Source organism: Mizuhopecten yessoensis, unplaced genomic scaffold, assembly GCF_002113885.1.
Source record: "Mizuhopecten yessoensis strain PY_sf001 unplaced genomic scaffold, ASM211388v2 scaffold6683, whole genome shotgun sequence".
NCBI lineage: Eukaryota > Metazoa > Mollusca > Bivalvia > Pectinida > Pectinidae > Mizuhopecten > Mizuhopecten yessoensis.
Genome location: NW_018406672.1, coordinates 218,588 through 237,425, shown reverse-complemented (window position 1 = coordinate 237,425; position 18,838 = coordinate 218,588). Strand labels below are relative to the sequence as shown.

The 18,838-nt window shown below is 36.0% G+C and overlaps 2 protein-coding genes across 5 annotated transcripts in view; both read left to right on the top strand.

The window, feature by feature from the left end:
* LOC110452416 (delta-like protein 1) overlaps positions 1–8,003 on the top strand; it is a 64,872-nt gene extending 56,869 nt beyond the window's left edge. For all 4 annotated transcript variants that reach the window (XM_021500921.1, XM_021500919.1, XM_021500922.1 and 1 more), the window contains 4 exons: positions 1,719–1,849; positions 2,792–2,955; positions 5,368–5,581; positions 5,924–8,003. In XM_021500921.1, the coding sequence (XP_021356596.1) occupies positions 1,719–1,849; positions 2,792–2,955; positions 5,368–5,581; positions 5,924–6,507 (1,093 nt within the window). In that variant the 3' untranslated portion in view covers positions 6,508–8,003. The remainder of the gene's footprint in view (positions 1–1,718; positions 1,850–2,791; positions 2,956–5,367; positions 5,582–5,923) is intronic.
* Positions 8,004–9,253: 1,250 nt separating this feature from the next.
* On the top strand, positions 9,254–18,552 carry LOC110452424. Its single transcript, XM_021500937.1, has 3 exons — positions 9,254–9,868; positions 16,197–16,358; positions 17,042–18,552. The coding sequence occupies exons 1-3, from the start codon at positions 9,508–9,510 to the stop codon at positions 17,260–17,262; spliced, it is 744 nt and encodes a 247-aa protein (XP_021356612.1). The 5' UTR covers positions 9,254–9,507; the 3' UTR covers positions 17,263–18,552.
* Positions 18,553–18,838: the final 286 nt, after the last annotated feature.

Here is an 18,838-nt window from a genome sequence, read left to right as displayed (position 1 = left end):
GGACGCCAAATTCTTTTTCTCTCGTCTCAAATACACTACTTTATCCGGAAGTCAAGTTTTAATATCTATTGGCTTTGTAGCTTATCATATTCGGGGAGACAACTCGTACGTCCTTTAAGTGCTGCGTCCTGTATTATAACACATTGTAGGTTATTTAATACTTTAGAAACTGCTGTTCGGATGAAAAAGTAGCATCTAGCGACTATATTAATCTGAGGACCTTCTCATAATGTTTTATTTATTTATTTTATATTTTTACTTTGTTCTGGTTGGCTTATATTCTGTAAACATACCACATTTATTTACCGTGGTGAAAACCCCAAGTGTCAAATTCGTTCATACTCCTGGAAAAAGAACGCCCATTATGGAGATTACGTTTGATCAGCAGTAGGTAACTGATTGATGTGTGGAATTCTTATATTGTTTTTACCCTTTAGTACAGTGTATTTATATTATATGGAAGCCTATGGGAAATTAGTCCTGGTATGATACGTGTAATTTCCCTTCCATATCTTAACAGGTTTTTTTGCTTGAACTGTTTTAGATAATATTTTCGTCACACTACACGCGTGTATGTTTCTTCGTGGAAAACTTTAAAAAATAAAATAATTGAAATATTACAAAAAAATATTTGCTGTGTGAACGTTTTGCTATATCTTCATTTTGTTGTGCAGAAATCAGTGTTTTTATGAGATATATATATTAAGACGTCAATACCTGTTTGTAAGAGGAAGTGTGAAGTTCAGTGTACGTGATGTAAGGAATGGAATAGCAATGCAATTGGTGTTATGAACAATTGTGTGAGTCATGTTCAATTCTATTGTTGTAAGACTGTGTTAATTAATCTCAGCCCCTGTTTGATCTCAGTAGAGAGTTCATTTTCACGTCGACCATTTATAACTTTCATATACCTTGTAAGGCTTTTTTGTTCTGACGCTGCAGATACAAATTGTACCACGATAACATGATACTGAGAAATATATCTGTAAAAGTGCATTTAATTACATGTGCATACCTTCAGTTTTCTTTATATACATGCTATCTTTTTTTCTAAATTAAATCATGACGTATACCTTTTCCGAATTTATATAATTACTTCCCAATATTCTGCTTCAAACACCCAATAAGCCACAAGCAATGTCGAAGACGACAGATTCCACTAACGTGGGCTTGATTAAATCGGTCAATCGGATAAAAAAAAAAACTGTTATATAATAATAATAATTCGAGGTTCTTATATACCGCTTTATCACAACCTAGTTCGAATGTCTTCTCAAAGCGGGTCACAAATTATTATCCGTGGTTACAGGGCCTTTGCAACCAGCCAATATCTTTCTCAGCTCCCTAGGAGCATACAGCCGGTGCTGCCATTTCGGCGCTAATAGCTAGCATTCAGCAATTCTAGCGCTGCCCAACCATGTACTCATTTACAGCTGAGTAGACTGGAACAAGCGGAGTAAAGTATCTTGCTCAAAGATACAACACAGTGCCGTGACGTGGCTCGAACCCGCAACCATTCGGTCACGAGCCTGGCGTCCTACCACTAGACTACCGTGCCTCTTCGTTATGTAATACAAGTTTCATGTTTTCTTGTATTAACATAGTATTGGATGTTGTATAAATGTAAAATGTACGTGTTGTCTGTTTATAACACTATACATGTATAAAAGCTGAGTTTTTTGTAACGTTTATTTAGTAAATCATTCGTGTATTTACAGGTGCATCATGGGATGGACAGGGGAGTCATGTGATCAGTGTCTTACCCACTCGAAATGTATGAATGGCTACTGCTTACAGCCGTCTCAATGTATTTGTCTAGGAGGTTGGCGGGGAGAGTATTGCAATATTGGTAGGTGCAGAGTACTACGCATACACAGATCTAGACATAACCATGGAGAGTAAAAATAATAAGCTCACAATTGTGCACAAATATTGACCGTTAACTTGTTTTTACATTGTAATTACACGCTACAAACAAAAAACAAATCAACAGGGCTGTGATCACATGTTTAGTGCATTGATCGATTCTATGCAGCAATACTTGCGAGGTAGTTATAGGTTTAGTAAAAACGTTTGCTTCATTGCCCTAGTATTTGCTACATTACGTAATAAGAGTAATTTGGCACATCTTCTGTATTAAAACTGTGCTGTAACTAAAACGACAGCTTGTAACCAAATAGACTGATAGACAGAAAAGGAAGTGGGTGAGTTATGTTTTTTATGAGCAACATTCGTGATCCATTTGATATGTCTTTTACAAAATACATAACTTTGAAGGTTGTTCGGATTTTCCTCGATATCCAGGGGTTACGCTCAGTTTCGCTCCCTGCACTACTGTAGTATGTCATATAGCAAAATTGAAGGCACGCGTCAAGCTATTTGATTGCATTGGTGTCAGGTGAAAAAAACTGACCAATCACTAGGCTGATACTTGTCCTGTGAATATTACAGAGGAGTGACGCCCGACTTTAAAGCCAATCAGATTTACCGTTACGCGACAGCGACATTCTTTTGATGTACATCGAAGGATCATACTAGTCTTCTTGTCTCATCCACAAGGCGGTGCACACTTATCATTCGATTTTGCTATGACATAGTCCAGGGGTGCAGAGAGCAAAAGTGAGCGTAGCCCCTAGATATCGAGGTTGTGATTTTCATATATGGTCTTAAAACTATATTTGTATAGCGTCAACCAAGTGCCTACATGTGTGCAGGTGGTACTAATTAATTAAACTGCGTGTTACACTGATACCAATTAATAATCACTGTTTCTCGCTAACATATGTTTCAGACACAAATTACTGTATGAAGACTCAGCCCTGTTTGAATGGAGGAACTTGCATTTTTGACCTTAAGTTAAACTACACGTGCGTATGTCCTCTTAACTTCACGGGAGTTCACTGTGATGCTCATCTATGCCATAATGAGTTCTGCGAGAATGGCGGTCATTGTCAGGTATGTTTCCACCCACCAATGGTGCTATTGTAACCTCTAATGTGCCATTGAGTGACCGATATCCTTTTCTATTAATGTGTATTGATGGTAAAAGCCTCATCACTAACCGAGAATGCGGGGCCGCTGTAGCCAAGTGGTTAAGGCGTCTGGCATTCTGCTACCACTAGCCCTCCCCCATTATGTGGCGGTTTTGAGGCCTACGGGGAGCAGTCGCCAGGTGCTGGCCGTAGGTCGGTGGTTTTTCCCCTGGAACTCCGGCTCAACCACCAAAACCTGGCACGTCCTTAAATGATCATAACTGTTAATAGGACGTTAAACCAAACAAACAAACGAACAAAATAACCGAGCATGCATCACATCGCCCATCCTCGAAATTCAAGGGGTTACACTAGCTTGTGTTCTCTGTATCTAGAATATGTCATGACAAAATCGAAGGATAGCAATCACACGGCAGTGTTATTTGAGCGGCTTTGAAATCGGGTATCGCTCCTGTGTAATCTTTAAAGGCCGTTTTTTTTCATCTGAAATCAATCAAATGTCTAACAGCGTGCCTTCAATTTTGTCATGCTTGTAATATATTCTAGAGGTGCAGAAAACGGTCATGAGCGTAACCGCTGGAATATTTTTACTGCACATCGCCACGCCCATTGCTTTTCAAACATATCGAAAACGATAAATTGTACCGCATATATTGCTCGTATATCTTTTAAGTCGTCTTTGTATATTACAAACTTATTTTTTTATTTTCGACAGTATTTGATGTGAAGATCCAAAGTTAAGATACAAGGCAATGGGTTCTGTTTCAGACCCGAAAATTATAAAGTCCTAAAAATGGTAGTTGTCATTCCCTGCTTAACGTTCAGCATTTCAGTAAATGCTACAACTGGTTTCCCCGTTGTCAGTATAATGTGGCCGGGTTTAATGTTGACATCAATTCCGCGCTATTGAAAGGAGGTAACTCCCCCCCTCCGGCAATATTAACACACATGCACACAAGCATTACACACATTGCGGTACGTGCTTAAAGGACATAAGCTGTTAATAGGACATTGAACAAAACAAAACTGAAGCAAACGTTAAGTTACCGAAATAGGGTTGCTTGTTTCACACTTATACGATGACAAATGTATTTCTTATATACACTTATACTAGGCATGATATATTTACATTTAGCTCATCGAAGTGTTGACATGACGTGACCTTACGTGATTATTTTGTAGAAATTGAAATGTGCAGAGCTGAAAGGTCCCCAGCAACCTCGTCTTTGTAAAGACTGTATCACATTAGACGATTAGGTTCATTTAATTTGACAGAAAACTCTAGCAATAGAAAATATTTTTTTGAAAGAAATACAAAATACTGAATTAACAGACAGGACAAGTTACCAATGATATTATTATGGAACGCACCTTTTGCATCATATTGACCTCTTTTAAAAAGTCAATTCAACTGAGGAAGGCGGGCACGAAACGTGCTTAACTACTTGTACAATGATTGGAATGACTTAACATTGTAGCTCGATCATCATGATGTTAACGCATTTGATATAGGTGATAAGCATGGACACGTAGTCTTCAAACATATTTATTACCGGTATAAATCGACTTCGGTCATTTCGAGATATAACATGCTTCTAGTTGTTTTCATTTACCTGCCTACTTATATAGTTTTCATATCAGAAAGTACAGTATGTCGTATGTGCACTCCACCCTTGTTACATGAACAAAATCGTCGAAAGACAGTCATTGTCGAACGACTGTCGTACACATACCATACATGTGTTACGGCACGATTTCTCACCCCGACACGATTTATGGTGAGAAATCGTGCAAAATTGCTACGTTCTTGCAACACGATTTACTGGTAGGCTCAACCAACGACAGGTCTATGCCATATTTTTTTAATTCAGAGTTATCAAGAGAATCCAGATTATATATAGGCTAGATATCGAACATACAGCACTTTTACGACATCCGTGTGCCTGTCGTTAAATATTGTTTTAGGATTAAATCACGACAGTCGGAGAAAAGTTAGTACGATAGTTCAACATTCGTAGCATAACTGTAGAACCATAGTTGGTCATTTCTACGATTCTGAGGGTCTCAGGTGATCCATATTTCATACAGAGTTCGAAGGTTTGTCGTACATGTAACACAGTCCCTAATGTACATCAACATTTCGAAAAAGTTCTGACGTCGATAATTACCTACGACGCTGTTTACAATTCTACGACATTACTTTTGAACGCAAAACACTTGGATTCCGTTTGACATACCAATGAGTGTCCTAGGATTTCCTCCATTTTTCTGTCGTAGACCAGTTTTATACCTGTTGTGCGACGTATGTAAATGAGCTAAACACCTTTTGAATGCTATGGAGCACGTTTTATACCACAGATGTGTTTTATTGCAGGACGAAGATCATGGACCGACGTGCACTTGTTCGGCAGGGTATCACGGTAGCAGATGTGAGCACCCCGTTCCCACATGTGACGAGATCGAGTGCAAGAATAACGGCACGTGCATGATGAACGAGTTTGGAGCCACGTGTGATTGTGAAGCGTCTTTTGAAGGAAAGAGATGTGAAATGTTTATAAATCCTTGCGACTCCCTTCCTTGTAAAAACGGTAAGTTTAATTAACTTTAAATAGCATTACCGATGAAAAGTAAACTCTTAATGACTTAGTTGAATGCGTTCTATCACAGCAAGATAAATAAGACTTGAGCATGTGCAATGCCAAATCGTTCCTACATTTTTTGTTAATCACATTTTTGCAATTCGTAAGTCCATCAATTAACAACGAAAACTTAAGTTTCAGTTTATGTTTGGAAAGAGACAGATTTTAATGTTGCTGACGTATATAAAACATACATGTCGTGTGAAAACAAATAAATGAACTATGTGAAGAAATGCTGGAAAAAAATTGCATTATTTTAATCATTTTTTTTCCCCGTTTTATGACTTGCAGGGAAATGCTTAAATAAAGGAAGCACGTATACGTGTTCTTGTGAAGAGGGATACAAGGGCGACAACTGTGATAGAACTGTAGATCTATGTGATGACTACCCGTGTTTCAATGGCGGCACGTGTTTCCTAGACAGTTCAAGTAAACTTCCGGTTTGTGCGTGCGCCGACCATTATACTGGCCATGACTGTCAGATTATTAACAACTTATGTGTGAATGATCGTTGTCAAAATGGCGGATCCTGTAAGGGGACGCAATCCTACTTTAAATGTGTATGTACAGACGGATATTCTGGTATCCACTGTGAACAGAAACAAGATTTATGTCAAAATGTCATGTGTAAAAACGGTGGCATTTGTAAACATTTCGAGAATTCCACCAAGTGTGTATGTGACCCCGACTACGGGGGGCGGTTATGTGAGGTTCCACTCCTTCAATCGGACCAATCGGCAACCCATCCGACCCTGGGAGATAGGGACCGAGATATGGGTTACGTAAACAGTGGTCTCGCCCTCCGCTACACAAATTTCTCAACGATGGTAGTAACACTCGTAATGATATATTTTTGCATATCTGTAAAGCTGTAAAACCATTTAATTAAGACTAAACCGTGTACTACTTCTATCATTATACGTAAAGAAGACAAACCGAAAGAATGTTTTTAAGTGAAATAAAAAAGTAACATTTTTTGAAGTTATATTAAAAAACTTTAAAAGAGGCATTTCTGTGTCTTCAATTAGATTCAGATTCTGACGAATTTATATTTGCATAGAGCGTTGGTAGATGTATTTTTTGTTCAATTTTGTTAGAAATACACCAGATTATACCTTGGGTACTGTAAAACAGTATGAACACGTGTAAGTTTCACTTTAATTCCACATAGCATTGTGACAGGTAAATTAAAATCCAAATACATGTATTGTATACAAACATAACTAAAGTCTTAATGATACCGATTTCATTGTCGATGACACTGAGCGAAATATTAATAATCGATCAGGTTTACTACTGTTCAAGCTGGGTTGATGCCATGTTATTTTCAGAAATATAATTGTTTTATTTATAATGTTATTTCTATTGTTGGATTATATTTGTGAATAAATTATGTTTTCGATAATAATGTCTGGTGTTCTATCAAATATATACGTATTGTCTATTAATTATTGCTCTAACAGAGGCCTTCTCAAAACGTATTCATAATTTCGTCCTAATGTTCTTTCTAGATGACAATACAGTTTTGTGTATATATATCTTCAGTTTCTTTGCATCGTTGGCTCGCACGATATCTGTCGTGTGCTTGCAGTACACGATTAGAGGGCGTTTTACTTTCATAGCGCCCGCCTTTATTTACAAACAATTTGTACTTACACGCTACCAAACTAGGCAAAATCACAGAAAAAAATGACGTCACCATAGCAACTAAGTACATTATGACATCATAAAGCCTTTTGACTTTACATTTGTTATCATAGTTTATAAAATGGTTTCAAGTCATCTAAATCGTTTTGTAGAACAAAACTTTTGTTGATACCCGATAAAACACAAACAAATCAAGGCTATCGATAAAATAATATTTTTATTTTCGTGGTTCCTTGGCAACCACGCAAAACCACGAATGCATTTTTCATGTTATACGGAACAAATGATGAGCTGTCTATCTTTCCTTTATGAATAGTGAATACACATGTTGTGGTTTACTGTGGCTGAAACCATACTCCCTAGTATTCTGAGATGTCTACGTCTACAAAACAGTTAATAATCTTCACATCAACACACGTGATGTAAATCCACCTCAATCGATTATGTTACTTGAAGACAATTATCCGAATGCGAAACAGTTATAACGGGTGTCGTCAATACGTCAGAAGACGCTTATTCCTCCGGAACATCTAGTTTTATTATCCATTTTTATGTTTCACGGACTTTCAGCGGTTTTGTTAGAAAATCTTTTCTTTGTTCATATCAAGTCATGTTTTCATCGATTTCAGTGTCACGTAACAATTTTGTTTACATCTCGATATTATTTTCTTTCACAATTACTACTGACAAAGCTACCTGTTGAAGAGACAATACATTTTTTTTAAATCACGTATGTTAATAAATATACCTTGAAACATGTACTACTTAGTCATTTCATTTTGACAACATGGACGAAAGTGATACTGCGGTTTTGAATCTTTACAGCAAGAAACCGTTTATTTAAGGTTCCATTTTAGTACCTGTACTTTAATATAGGCTATCGTATTGCTTTTCCGGTTTTGGAACTGCAGATTATGCACGAACGCTGCACATTTATGCAAAATTATATTGCGAATGGTAATTGTTCTCACGAGTAAGCCTGATTATTGGCAATAGTACAAACCCTCAGATACACGTTAATCATTATTGCATTGAAAGAAAATCGTAAGCGGAAAAAAAAGTTTATTCATACTGGATAATATGAATGAATTGCAACATGGTTGATTGCAGCGAATGTTAGTGTTTAACAAACACGAAGGCATCACCAATTTAAATCAAACAGTACTGGCCAAAGTCTGACACATAAGTCATTAATTTTATTGCTAGACTCCAAAGCCGTGACACACTTTGTTCTTAAACATTGTTGTATAGATATTAATCAATTGTTTTAAAAGTTGATATCCAGACGTTTGAATTTTCTTTTCTTTTTCCAGTTGTTTTTTCTAACGCTTACGTCATTCTAGAGTCGTGCCCAGACGATTGTGCTATCACCTTAATACTGTCGCCGATACAGGAAGTCACCAAACACAAGTTGCTCGGTCCTTACACCGACGTAAAGATACGTTTCTGCGTGGTTGTGTTATAGACAGGCAATTAGATTTGTCAACTTTAATGACGATAAGAGGCCTATCCAATACCACAATTAACTTATGATGCTAATCACGCTATTCCTGTTATTGGTCCACTATCGTATCCAGTGTTCTAGGTGTTGTATACGATAATCGCCGGAATGAGTAATTTCAGTTAATCTCTTACCGGAAGTAGTAATTTTTATTCAATCGCGCAGTGAATTGGCGATCAATCACGTAGCATAATAGACTTATCCTATGAATACTCAAAGACACCAAAACGGAAAAGGTTTCCAATGCCCGATCTGGACAAACTGAAGTACATTTGGTAGGATTATCTTTTCAATTGATAGCGCCTCCATTGAACCTGCCAATCGTTCTGAGTCTATAGAAATGACTACATTTTGAACATAAATATCCTATCTAACTAGTTGCTCCACCCACCAAGGACTGTAGTTCTCAGGAAGGCTATTTGATTTTATTTGTACGTGTCTGAAATTCAATATAGGCAATTACAAGTCATAAATAAGACTCCGAATTGGATCAGTATGTTAGCGTCAGAATCGAGCAATGCATGCCGCCTTCTCTTAAGTATTGGCGAAACTGTGGTATCTACAAAACTACTTGTTTAGGAAGTATATCGTATATGGAACTGGAAGTGTAGACATTTTGATCGTGAAAACATCACTTCACAGTTCCATAGGGTCAACTACTTCCATTGATATACTCGTATATAACCAAATCTTACACCTGATTAAAAATAGGAAAATAATCACCAGCATGGCTGTACTCTTTCCGTGTGTGAAAGTACAATGCCAGCTGCCTGCGTGGACCGTCGTGCTGTATTTGACAGTTCTGTTATGTGCAGCAAATGCAGACACCTCGTACAACTCCTTCACAAAAAACTTACAAGTGGCACAAGAAGTAGAAGGATCTGCTTTAAGTTCCGGTCTTTTGGTCGAAATTGCAACGAGATCAAATCTGGAATGCGGCATAAGGTGTTTTGCTACTTCCGGTTGCAGAGGATTTATTTCCAGTGGCGTGGCTCCCGGTACCAAATGCCAGCTGTTTGACAGGACTCTTCGGAAGCTGCATACTCCAGTGTCTGACAGTACTGCTCTCTACTTTCGGATGGACATCGGTACGTCAAATTTAAAGGCTCTAAAACAAAAACTAAATATTTCAAAAATGGTTATATGCATTCATTGAAGAAACCACTATAATTTTCATTTTTTTAAGAATAGAAGGAATCATTTTTTGTGTGTTTATACAATTTCAGAATATGCGGCGGCAATAATCGTTGAAGATTAAGTAATTTCTTGTTTTTTGTGAAAACTGTTTTTGAAGAAACATTTATTTTTTATTTTAATAATTCGTTTCACTTAAAATCAATAATACCTGTACTTATAGCGAAATACATTTAAATTCCATTTCGTAGATGCTTTGTTGAAATGTGATATATACAAGGTAGGATATTATTCAGTAAATAATGCTGCAAAGTGTCCTGTACAGTAAATACAGATTGTTACATAAAAGCGTTATTGGATTTAACCCGTTGACAATGAAGGAAAGACGCGCTTTACCTTACAGAACACATCGTTCGAATTATGGCTATATTTACTTGATTTTACGTTATTTAAAAAATACAAATGTTGATGACAAATAAAAAACGTCAAAATGACGTTTACACTATGATACATATTGTCACATTAGGTAGGTTCAGTTACAATAGGTAATCTATAGATTGAGAGATATCTATGTAACTTTAGAATATTATGTAAAAATCACATACATGTCTATTTCGCTTACTTCGAGTAACAGTGACAATGCCGAAACGTCAGAAAGACGTGTATTTTGATATTCAACGGTAAAGGTACCGTAGAACATCTAAATACACGTCAGTCTGACGTTAACCCAGTGTAAATGTTGCTCTATATCAGCTAAGTAGACAGCCCTGTGACGTTTTCACGTAGCTATATTTACCGTAGAATATATAAATAAACATTATCGTGACGTGTTCGAAAAGATACAGTTGCACTCTGCCATCTAAAAGTTCACGTACAAATACCGTTGGACACCAGAGATAAGCAGACCATCAGCGTTCCTTATTCTGGTTGGGATTTAAATCATATAGAAAGTCACAGCGTGCAAACTATCAGTTTATCCAATAATAATCAATGTGCATCTATTATTGACAGTGTTCATGAATTAATTCCCTATTTCTACGATTCCCAGCTTGAAATCAAATCAATTTGAATAAACAGATTAATACGATGAGACCTAAAACGTGTAATCAAAAGGTAAGGTTACCACGAGATCAATATGCCCACGTAAACTCAGATGTATGAGGACTACTGAGTAAATACTGGTCGGATCACCCAACAAAATTCCGCGCAAGCTCCTGACATTAGTAGGTCTATCTATACGCAGCGGAAGTGAAAAGTGTTTTTAATAAGTATTTTAACATATATTCAAACGCGCCACAAGAAGCTCACAGCTTTCAATCGGCGTCATCGCTATATGAACTATATGAAGATATAAAACGTATGTGAAGACTGTGTTCCTAACACAGTGCTGTATAAAATAGGAGATGTCTATGGTGTTTTGTAATCTTTTATTTCAGTTATTCATCCTCGCTTTAAGGTTCAACAAGTACCCTAAAAGATGCAATAACACACCAAAGTTTCAACCCACAGCTATGTCATAATTAAAGGCCCCAGTTAAAAATTGGTGAAATTCAAATATGTAATGTGAATGTAAGGAAGCTGTAAAATGTTCCATAGCGAGGTTAACATTGTCAACAATATGACCTTTAACAGGCTCTTATTTGCCTAAAAATAGGTTATGATAACTGTAGCATGTCAATCGTTTTAACGACACAACTGAATGCTATGAAATGATATATTATCTTAAAATCATGAAAATACACTGTACCCAGGTAATGCAGAATTAATTTCTCTTTTACTAGCTAGTGAAAGCCATGTTTGCCTCGAAATGAGATGATTGTGGCTATGGCAATATTCTGGATATGTATCTGTTTCGTTTCTTTGTTTCAAGAGAGGCAGAAGTGTGTCTAATTGAACAAACAAACCTCTTACGAATTTTCCCACCGTTTGAAATGTATGATCGGACTATGATAATCACATTACATGCAATTCACCTGTTTAAGCAAATAAAACAGAATCAAAGGGCATGACTGATCATCGATAAAATCAGGACCTAGAAGGATCGGTTGAAAACAAAGTCGTATTCCTAGTGCATAGTTCAAATCAACTCTTGAGTTGTTTGTTACATTACAAATGTATACAAAGACCTAATCTGTTCTCGAGGGCATTATTGCAGATACATGTAAGGATTCTTTCCTTTTCATTTGGATGCCAACAGTAAACGAAATTTGTAGCAACAGTCAATATTATACCAGTACGTGACATTCAAAGTTAGCCTTTTAAGGTCAAGGTTTTGCTATTTATAGTCGTTCTACGTCTGACAAAGCAGTCCTCCGAATATTTGTAGGATATTACATTATCATGACAATGTATAATTGAGTGATTCTTAAAAACTTATATATTTAACTTTGCAGACAGACATCGCTTGATTATATCTATTCTACTTTGTCGACAAATGTCACAAAATGCATTTTTACCTGAGCAGTAAGGCGATGTAATTTAGCCCCATTTTTTAAGTTGGGCTGTTTTTTATGCATGCCGATAATTTTCAACTGCTCAGACTCAGTGGCACAGCAGTTGTTAATCAATGCACAACGATTCAACTATGGCATAGTGGACTATGTAACTTTATAACTGTTTTAATTGTCTGTAGTTACGTTTCCTTTCTATTAGTTTTACCATAGCAACGTCTATTTAGTTTTCTGAGTAAAGTGTTGATATATGTTTCCGCGCAACTTCCGTTTGTATTGTTTCCGTGTTGGTGTATCAGGACATGTGTTGATAGGTCGCAAACAATGAACTAGCTCTCCCAATTGTTGTTTACCCTTTCACCACTTTAGACTTTAATGGACTCATCCAGATGAATATTTGGTAGTGTCTAATCAAGTTACCTAGGGATGAATAGGTTAACCTACATAAAACGTTTTACCGCCAACATGGTAGAATGTGTTTGTTTCTTTGTTTAAAAAGTAACCGCCAACATGGTAGAATATGTTTGTTTCTTTGTTTAAAAAGTAACAGTAAAGACTGCATATAATAAAGCTTGTCGAGTATATATCTTCACTTAAAACATATTCTAGAGAGTTATATGTGTGGTTTATCACATTCGTAAAGACAATATTTTCTCATGTTCCAATCCCATGCAAAACAGCTAAAATAGGGTATTCAAAATTGTATCACGTTACTCTCACACTCAAATGACGTAACAATCAATATCTGGTCACAATAGCAGATAACTCTGCAATACGAAAAGACGAAATAAACAACATCAATACATAAGCTAATTGGTACAGAGTATGTAATGAAATGAAATATCGTAACAGCTGAATATTTTTTGTCAAAACGTTGATATTTATTTGATTGAATAATTATAGAAATTTTGTACAATCCATCAGAAAAAAAAACAATCAGATAGCGTCGTCACACAGGTAAGGTTACCTGGAATAAAAATTAATCACGTGACCAAACAAAAAAAAACCCCATGACTTTCGGTTGGATTGGTAATTCGGAAATTTGTCATTTAATTTTAAATAACGCAACTGCTTTGCATCAATCGTGTCAAATCAAGTAGAACACCGACGAGGCCAACAGGTACAAACTGTTCACCCGCCTACCGCAATCAATAACCCATCTGTTGTTATGAGATATTCCCCATCAATTTGCAACTTAAAACTGTCCCAGCTTGAAATTGAATATCTCCAAATCAAACGGTTAAAGCAATGAAACATAGCATGTGTAATTGAGAGTTACAACTAGAACTAATTTCCTCTTATTAAATGAAATTTGTCGGAAAAGAGCATTGTTACAAAATAAGTGACAAAGTAATACAAGTCATTTGTTTGCATTTGTTCACCAACAAGAGTGATGAACAAAAGTTGTAATATCTTGTTTCATAATTATTGTGAAATAAATAAAGTGTCATATATGTGTTTGCAATGTCATCATAAATTGATAAGGCAATTTCCAAATAATTTAAACAGCAAATGCTTTAATAAAACAAACATAAAGAAGCAACATGGTATGTACACACAATTTGTCTACACGACCTCGTTGCATATTTGGACCTACTCAATTCGGACAGGCTATCCATCCTCTAGTTGAAAGCTAAACCCATTCCTTATTGACGAATGGAGTCTCAAGTACTCAACATTGATCTAATCTAACAATGGACTAATTACACACTTGTTCTCTTTTCCTTAGTAGTGTATTTCGCTCTAACGCATGTCAAAATGTTTTACTGGGAAACAATCGACCCAATTATATGTATGATCACTGTTACAAAGTTATTGTTATACTTACCTTTCCAAGAGTGTCGTATACAAATTATAGCTGATTTTGTTAACTTATGTTTTTCCCAAACTAATGTTTTAATTTCCTGATGCGTCAGTTTCATGTCATCTTGTAAAATCATGTTTTTGTTTATTGTCATAACGCTGACTTGCTTAAAGGTTTATTATCGCGTTTCCAATGTTTATTATAAATATAAATTAGAAACACTAGTACATCGCTTGAATCGTCCATTAAACTTAACAGTCTCACCATAAGATGTCTTAATTGTGCTATTGACAGTAACGCCATGCTCAATGCATAGGTTGACATTTAACATTTCAAACAACATATTATGATGAACATTTTAAGATATCAATCTGAGTTATTAAATAATGTTGTTTACAATATAAATAAACTAATTACTATTTTCTATTGGGCATACTTAACTTCCAAACTTGAACGAAAATTGTTTCATTTATATTATATATATTCAACTTCAAAACGTTTTCTTAAAAAGAAATTACACACGAAATTGGCACACCAAACGTTTTAAGACAAGTTATTATTAGTGAGCAACAGGTAATTGCACTTCATGTGTAACAACTGTTTGCTTGTCAATACGAATAGCCGAACTAAGTGTATGGCTTTATTCTATATCAACGTACAGTATTCTCCAATATGCTATTTCACGTCCACTAAACCAGATACTAAATAACATATAATGTTTATCACAAGTGCCCGTTGGAAACAGTATGAAGAAAATGCACACAGAAAATTGTTTCTTAAGTGAAAATATCAATTGGAATGGAAGTTCAACACATCAAGTGTTATTCGTTAATGCGTGTTTATTATATATCATACATTTATACAATATCCCTTCCGGAATGTTGCAGTCACGGCTTATGATCATCATAGAAATAAACAAAAATCAATCCTTCAAACACAAGTTATATTTCACATGAATACTCCAGTATTTCTAAAATTGTGATGATAAGCTGTATTTATTTCGGGGGGAAATAAAATGTCCATTAGTTGTATATATTTTAAGTAAATATCGATAGAGATGTATACAATATTCTTCATACACAGGGAGATTATTAAGAAATTAAAGGATAATCTCGGCCCACTAACAGCGTGTAAACAATATCGCAGTGGTAACTACATCGAAACTCTTTTAGACATAAATACATTATCATAAGGCTTTATCCAAAATCATCTTTATGTATATGTGTCATAATGTGTGTTATTGATAATCACGGACGGGTGTCAACAAGACTTGCGTCGGGTGAAGGACCTGTTATATAGATTATTTCGGCTAATCCTTTCAATAGATAACCCGACTGTCCCTTAAAATGTTAGTAATTATCTGACTCCAATTGAAACGTGATAATGTGAAGTAGAAATGAACTGAGGAATAAATATGTCAATCACCATGGTCTATTACGTACACTTAGAGAACTGATTGGTTTCTAGCAATTCACAGAACTTTGCACTATCTAGTCCCTCGGTCTTTGATACATATGCCTATTAGGTATGTTATTTGATTTTTTAGACGTATCAATATCGAAGCAAGAATATATACATTAGACCAAGGTATCTATGGCAGATACAACCCTGCAGGTTCGTGAATAGAACAAGTACACTGTCACTTTCAGAATTGCGGAAGAGGCGACTAATGTTGGGCCCTCTTTGTAGAATCGGTAGCGGGTGGCGGGTGTTCCTCTGTGTCTTCTGCTTAGGAAACCTGGACGAAACGAATATTCTGCTGCTCCCATTGCAATACTTGGGATCTATTTCTTTTGATTTTCCACTTCCCTTCTCTTTCGTTTCGGGGGTGTCTCTTTAGGTACCAGACTTCAAAATACTTATAACCTTATCTATTGCGAGGACGCCAAATGCCTTAATAACAAACAAACCATGTAATACAAGAGATTTTTTTATTACCGTTAATTATGGGATAATTAAGACATTTTCATTTTCTGGAATGAATTTGAGATTTAAATATTCTTATTTGACGTCATTTGACTGTTGTAGTTAACTGCCCACTCAGTTTCACCAACTACAGCGGTATGTGCTTCAAGGAATACACCACGCCTATGACGTGGACACAGGCAATGACGTCATGTCAGCAGGAGGGTGGATATCTCTTCGATGTATCTACTGCAGACAGACAAACGTTCGTACAAGGCGCATTTGGTAAGTGAAAACGTATAAATTTACTTAAAAAGTTCCCCGCTAACATCACCCGGCAGTGTATAGCTCTGAAGTGTGTTATATTTTCTCTACAGCATGATACATTTGTATTAACTTATATTTCATAAACGTTTTACGCGGAATAGTCCAAACGTAGTTTATGTATTGAAAATTCAATATTACTTTGAGGTTTCAGACAATATGCTTGTAAACCACGTTAAAATTTGATAACTTATCGAACTAGTGAGCATGAAGCACTCTCCTGCAACTAACCTTTGTCGGCTTATTTTAGTATAGGGCTTCTATTATTCTGTACCATCCCAATCCTGGCTTGTGCCTAAGTTATTCCCGATTCTTAGTCCTTCAATTGAACTACAAATTACGCGATCTTGCTCAGTTAGAGCTAGTCTCATCTTAGGGTTGGTATGAAAGGATTCAGTAACGGTATTTCATAACAACTGTATGACATTCCTTCAACAATGCGTTCACGTCATTTCATCCGAAAAATGTTATGTCAACAACAATTTGACGTAACGTCAACTTTGCAGATATGACAGATCAAGTATCACTTAACCACTTGGGGTGAAACGAGGGATTTTCTTTGAAACTAATTGCTCATAATATTTCCAATAATTTTGTTGTCGAGTGTAGCAATTTCTATCAAATACATAACATCTTATTTTCAGACATCAATTTTGACTATCATCTCGGAGGATTTCTGGAAAACGGTAATTGGATATGGCCAGACGGCTCCCTGATGTCGGCCGGATACACAAACTGGGAATCAACTCCAACGACTGGGGGATGTCTCAAAGTTCAAACTGGAGGATCATTTTTCTGGACTGACATAGATTGCAACGCAGACCTATTGAGATCAGTGTGTGAAATCAAAATACCAAACAGTTAACTGCAATAACGTGTAGTGTTTGTGTAGATGTACCGGTGATTAAAAAATACGAATCCTTCAAACTATGAACCTACAGGCTTTACTTTTACATGTATTTTTTATATTTCCTCTTTCACAGTTTTGTACAACCTTACAAAGACATCATGTCCGGTGAATCATATGAAAATATGACATAAACAGTGATATTACAAAGGTGTTCAATTTAATTAAGCTGTCAAATTGGTATAAATTAAAATACATGATAAAGTTGCATGGACGGTTTGCGGGTAAACACGAATATGAGAAAAAGTGGCATGACCCACGTTATCTTAAAGTAAAAATGCATGATATCAGTTCGTCTACCCGCACAAACGCAATATATTAACCGAATACCGATGATATAAAAATATGTAGATACGAAAGAAAATTATGAGGTACAATGTAGTAAAATGTCTTCGGTCATCGTACATGTATTAAAGGATTTGTGCAACAGTGGTCAAAAATGTGTCAAAATAATCTATAAACTCATTTAAATAACCTTTTTTTACGGGAATGTAATTCAACATTCCGATAATGTATAATTGTTTCGTTTATGGGCTGATGTTGTAGCGCGGAGAACACCAAGCTGGAGTTAATGAGCTCGCTGGTCACGTGATCGCGTGACGTCATAATAGGACGAGGGTTTCCCCAAGCTATCCTTAGCCTCTCGCGTACTTGACCTTGGCTCACTTCGATATCTAATGAAAACTTCGTAAATTTATCAACAAACACCATGTCAGATACCGATAGCGATGTTCCTGAAGTTGGGGGTGAGCTTGATATTTTACCCTACCAATTTGAACCCGCGAGAAAACACGTAGATCGAGTTACAGAAGAAATGTATTCGTCACAATCAGAGACAGACGAGTCTGATGACGGGGACGACCATGCCAGGGCACGAGACATCCGCACAGACAACATCGCATGGTATGTCACCTCAAGAAAATGAGAAATAAAATATAACTACGAGTACATGTTTTGTTGAAGAAATCGCAAACTTCCGATTTATGTCGAAATGATTGCCAAAACAGCAAAAGTTTTTCTCTTGATTCCCATTCTCCCTGCCCCTCCCTAGGCCTAAACGCGGAAACGTTCAACATCTTTCATAAGCCGATTGAGGATTACCGATTTTAAATGTATTTTGTTTATAACAAAGAAAAGAAATAAATGTTCACAGGAAAATACTTCATATGTGCATACATAATCACATATTTATAACGTCTTTTCGCGGAATCAGATTCAAGGCTAGATAAAAGATGAAGTAAATTTATATGTGTATGTTTTGTTTTCATTTTTGTACGTCATCACTGATAGATTGCGAAATTATTTCTTTTATACTTGTATATATATTTAGGTTAAAATAACCCATCCCTGGGGGGTATTTTTTTTAACTTGCAAAGGATTCTTTTTTCAAAGAATTAATTTACCTAAACGTTACTATTTGGTTGAATGTTTTGTTCAGGACTATTATCACAAAAATATAATTCAATAAATAAAATCCTATAGGATTAATTTTTGTTCATCTCTTTATTTGCTGCATCTCGTAGCTGTATTTTCT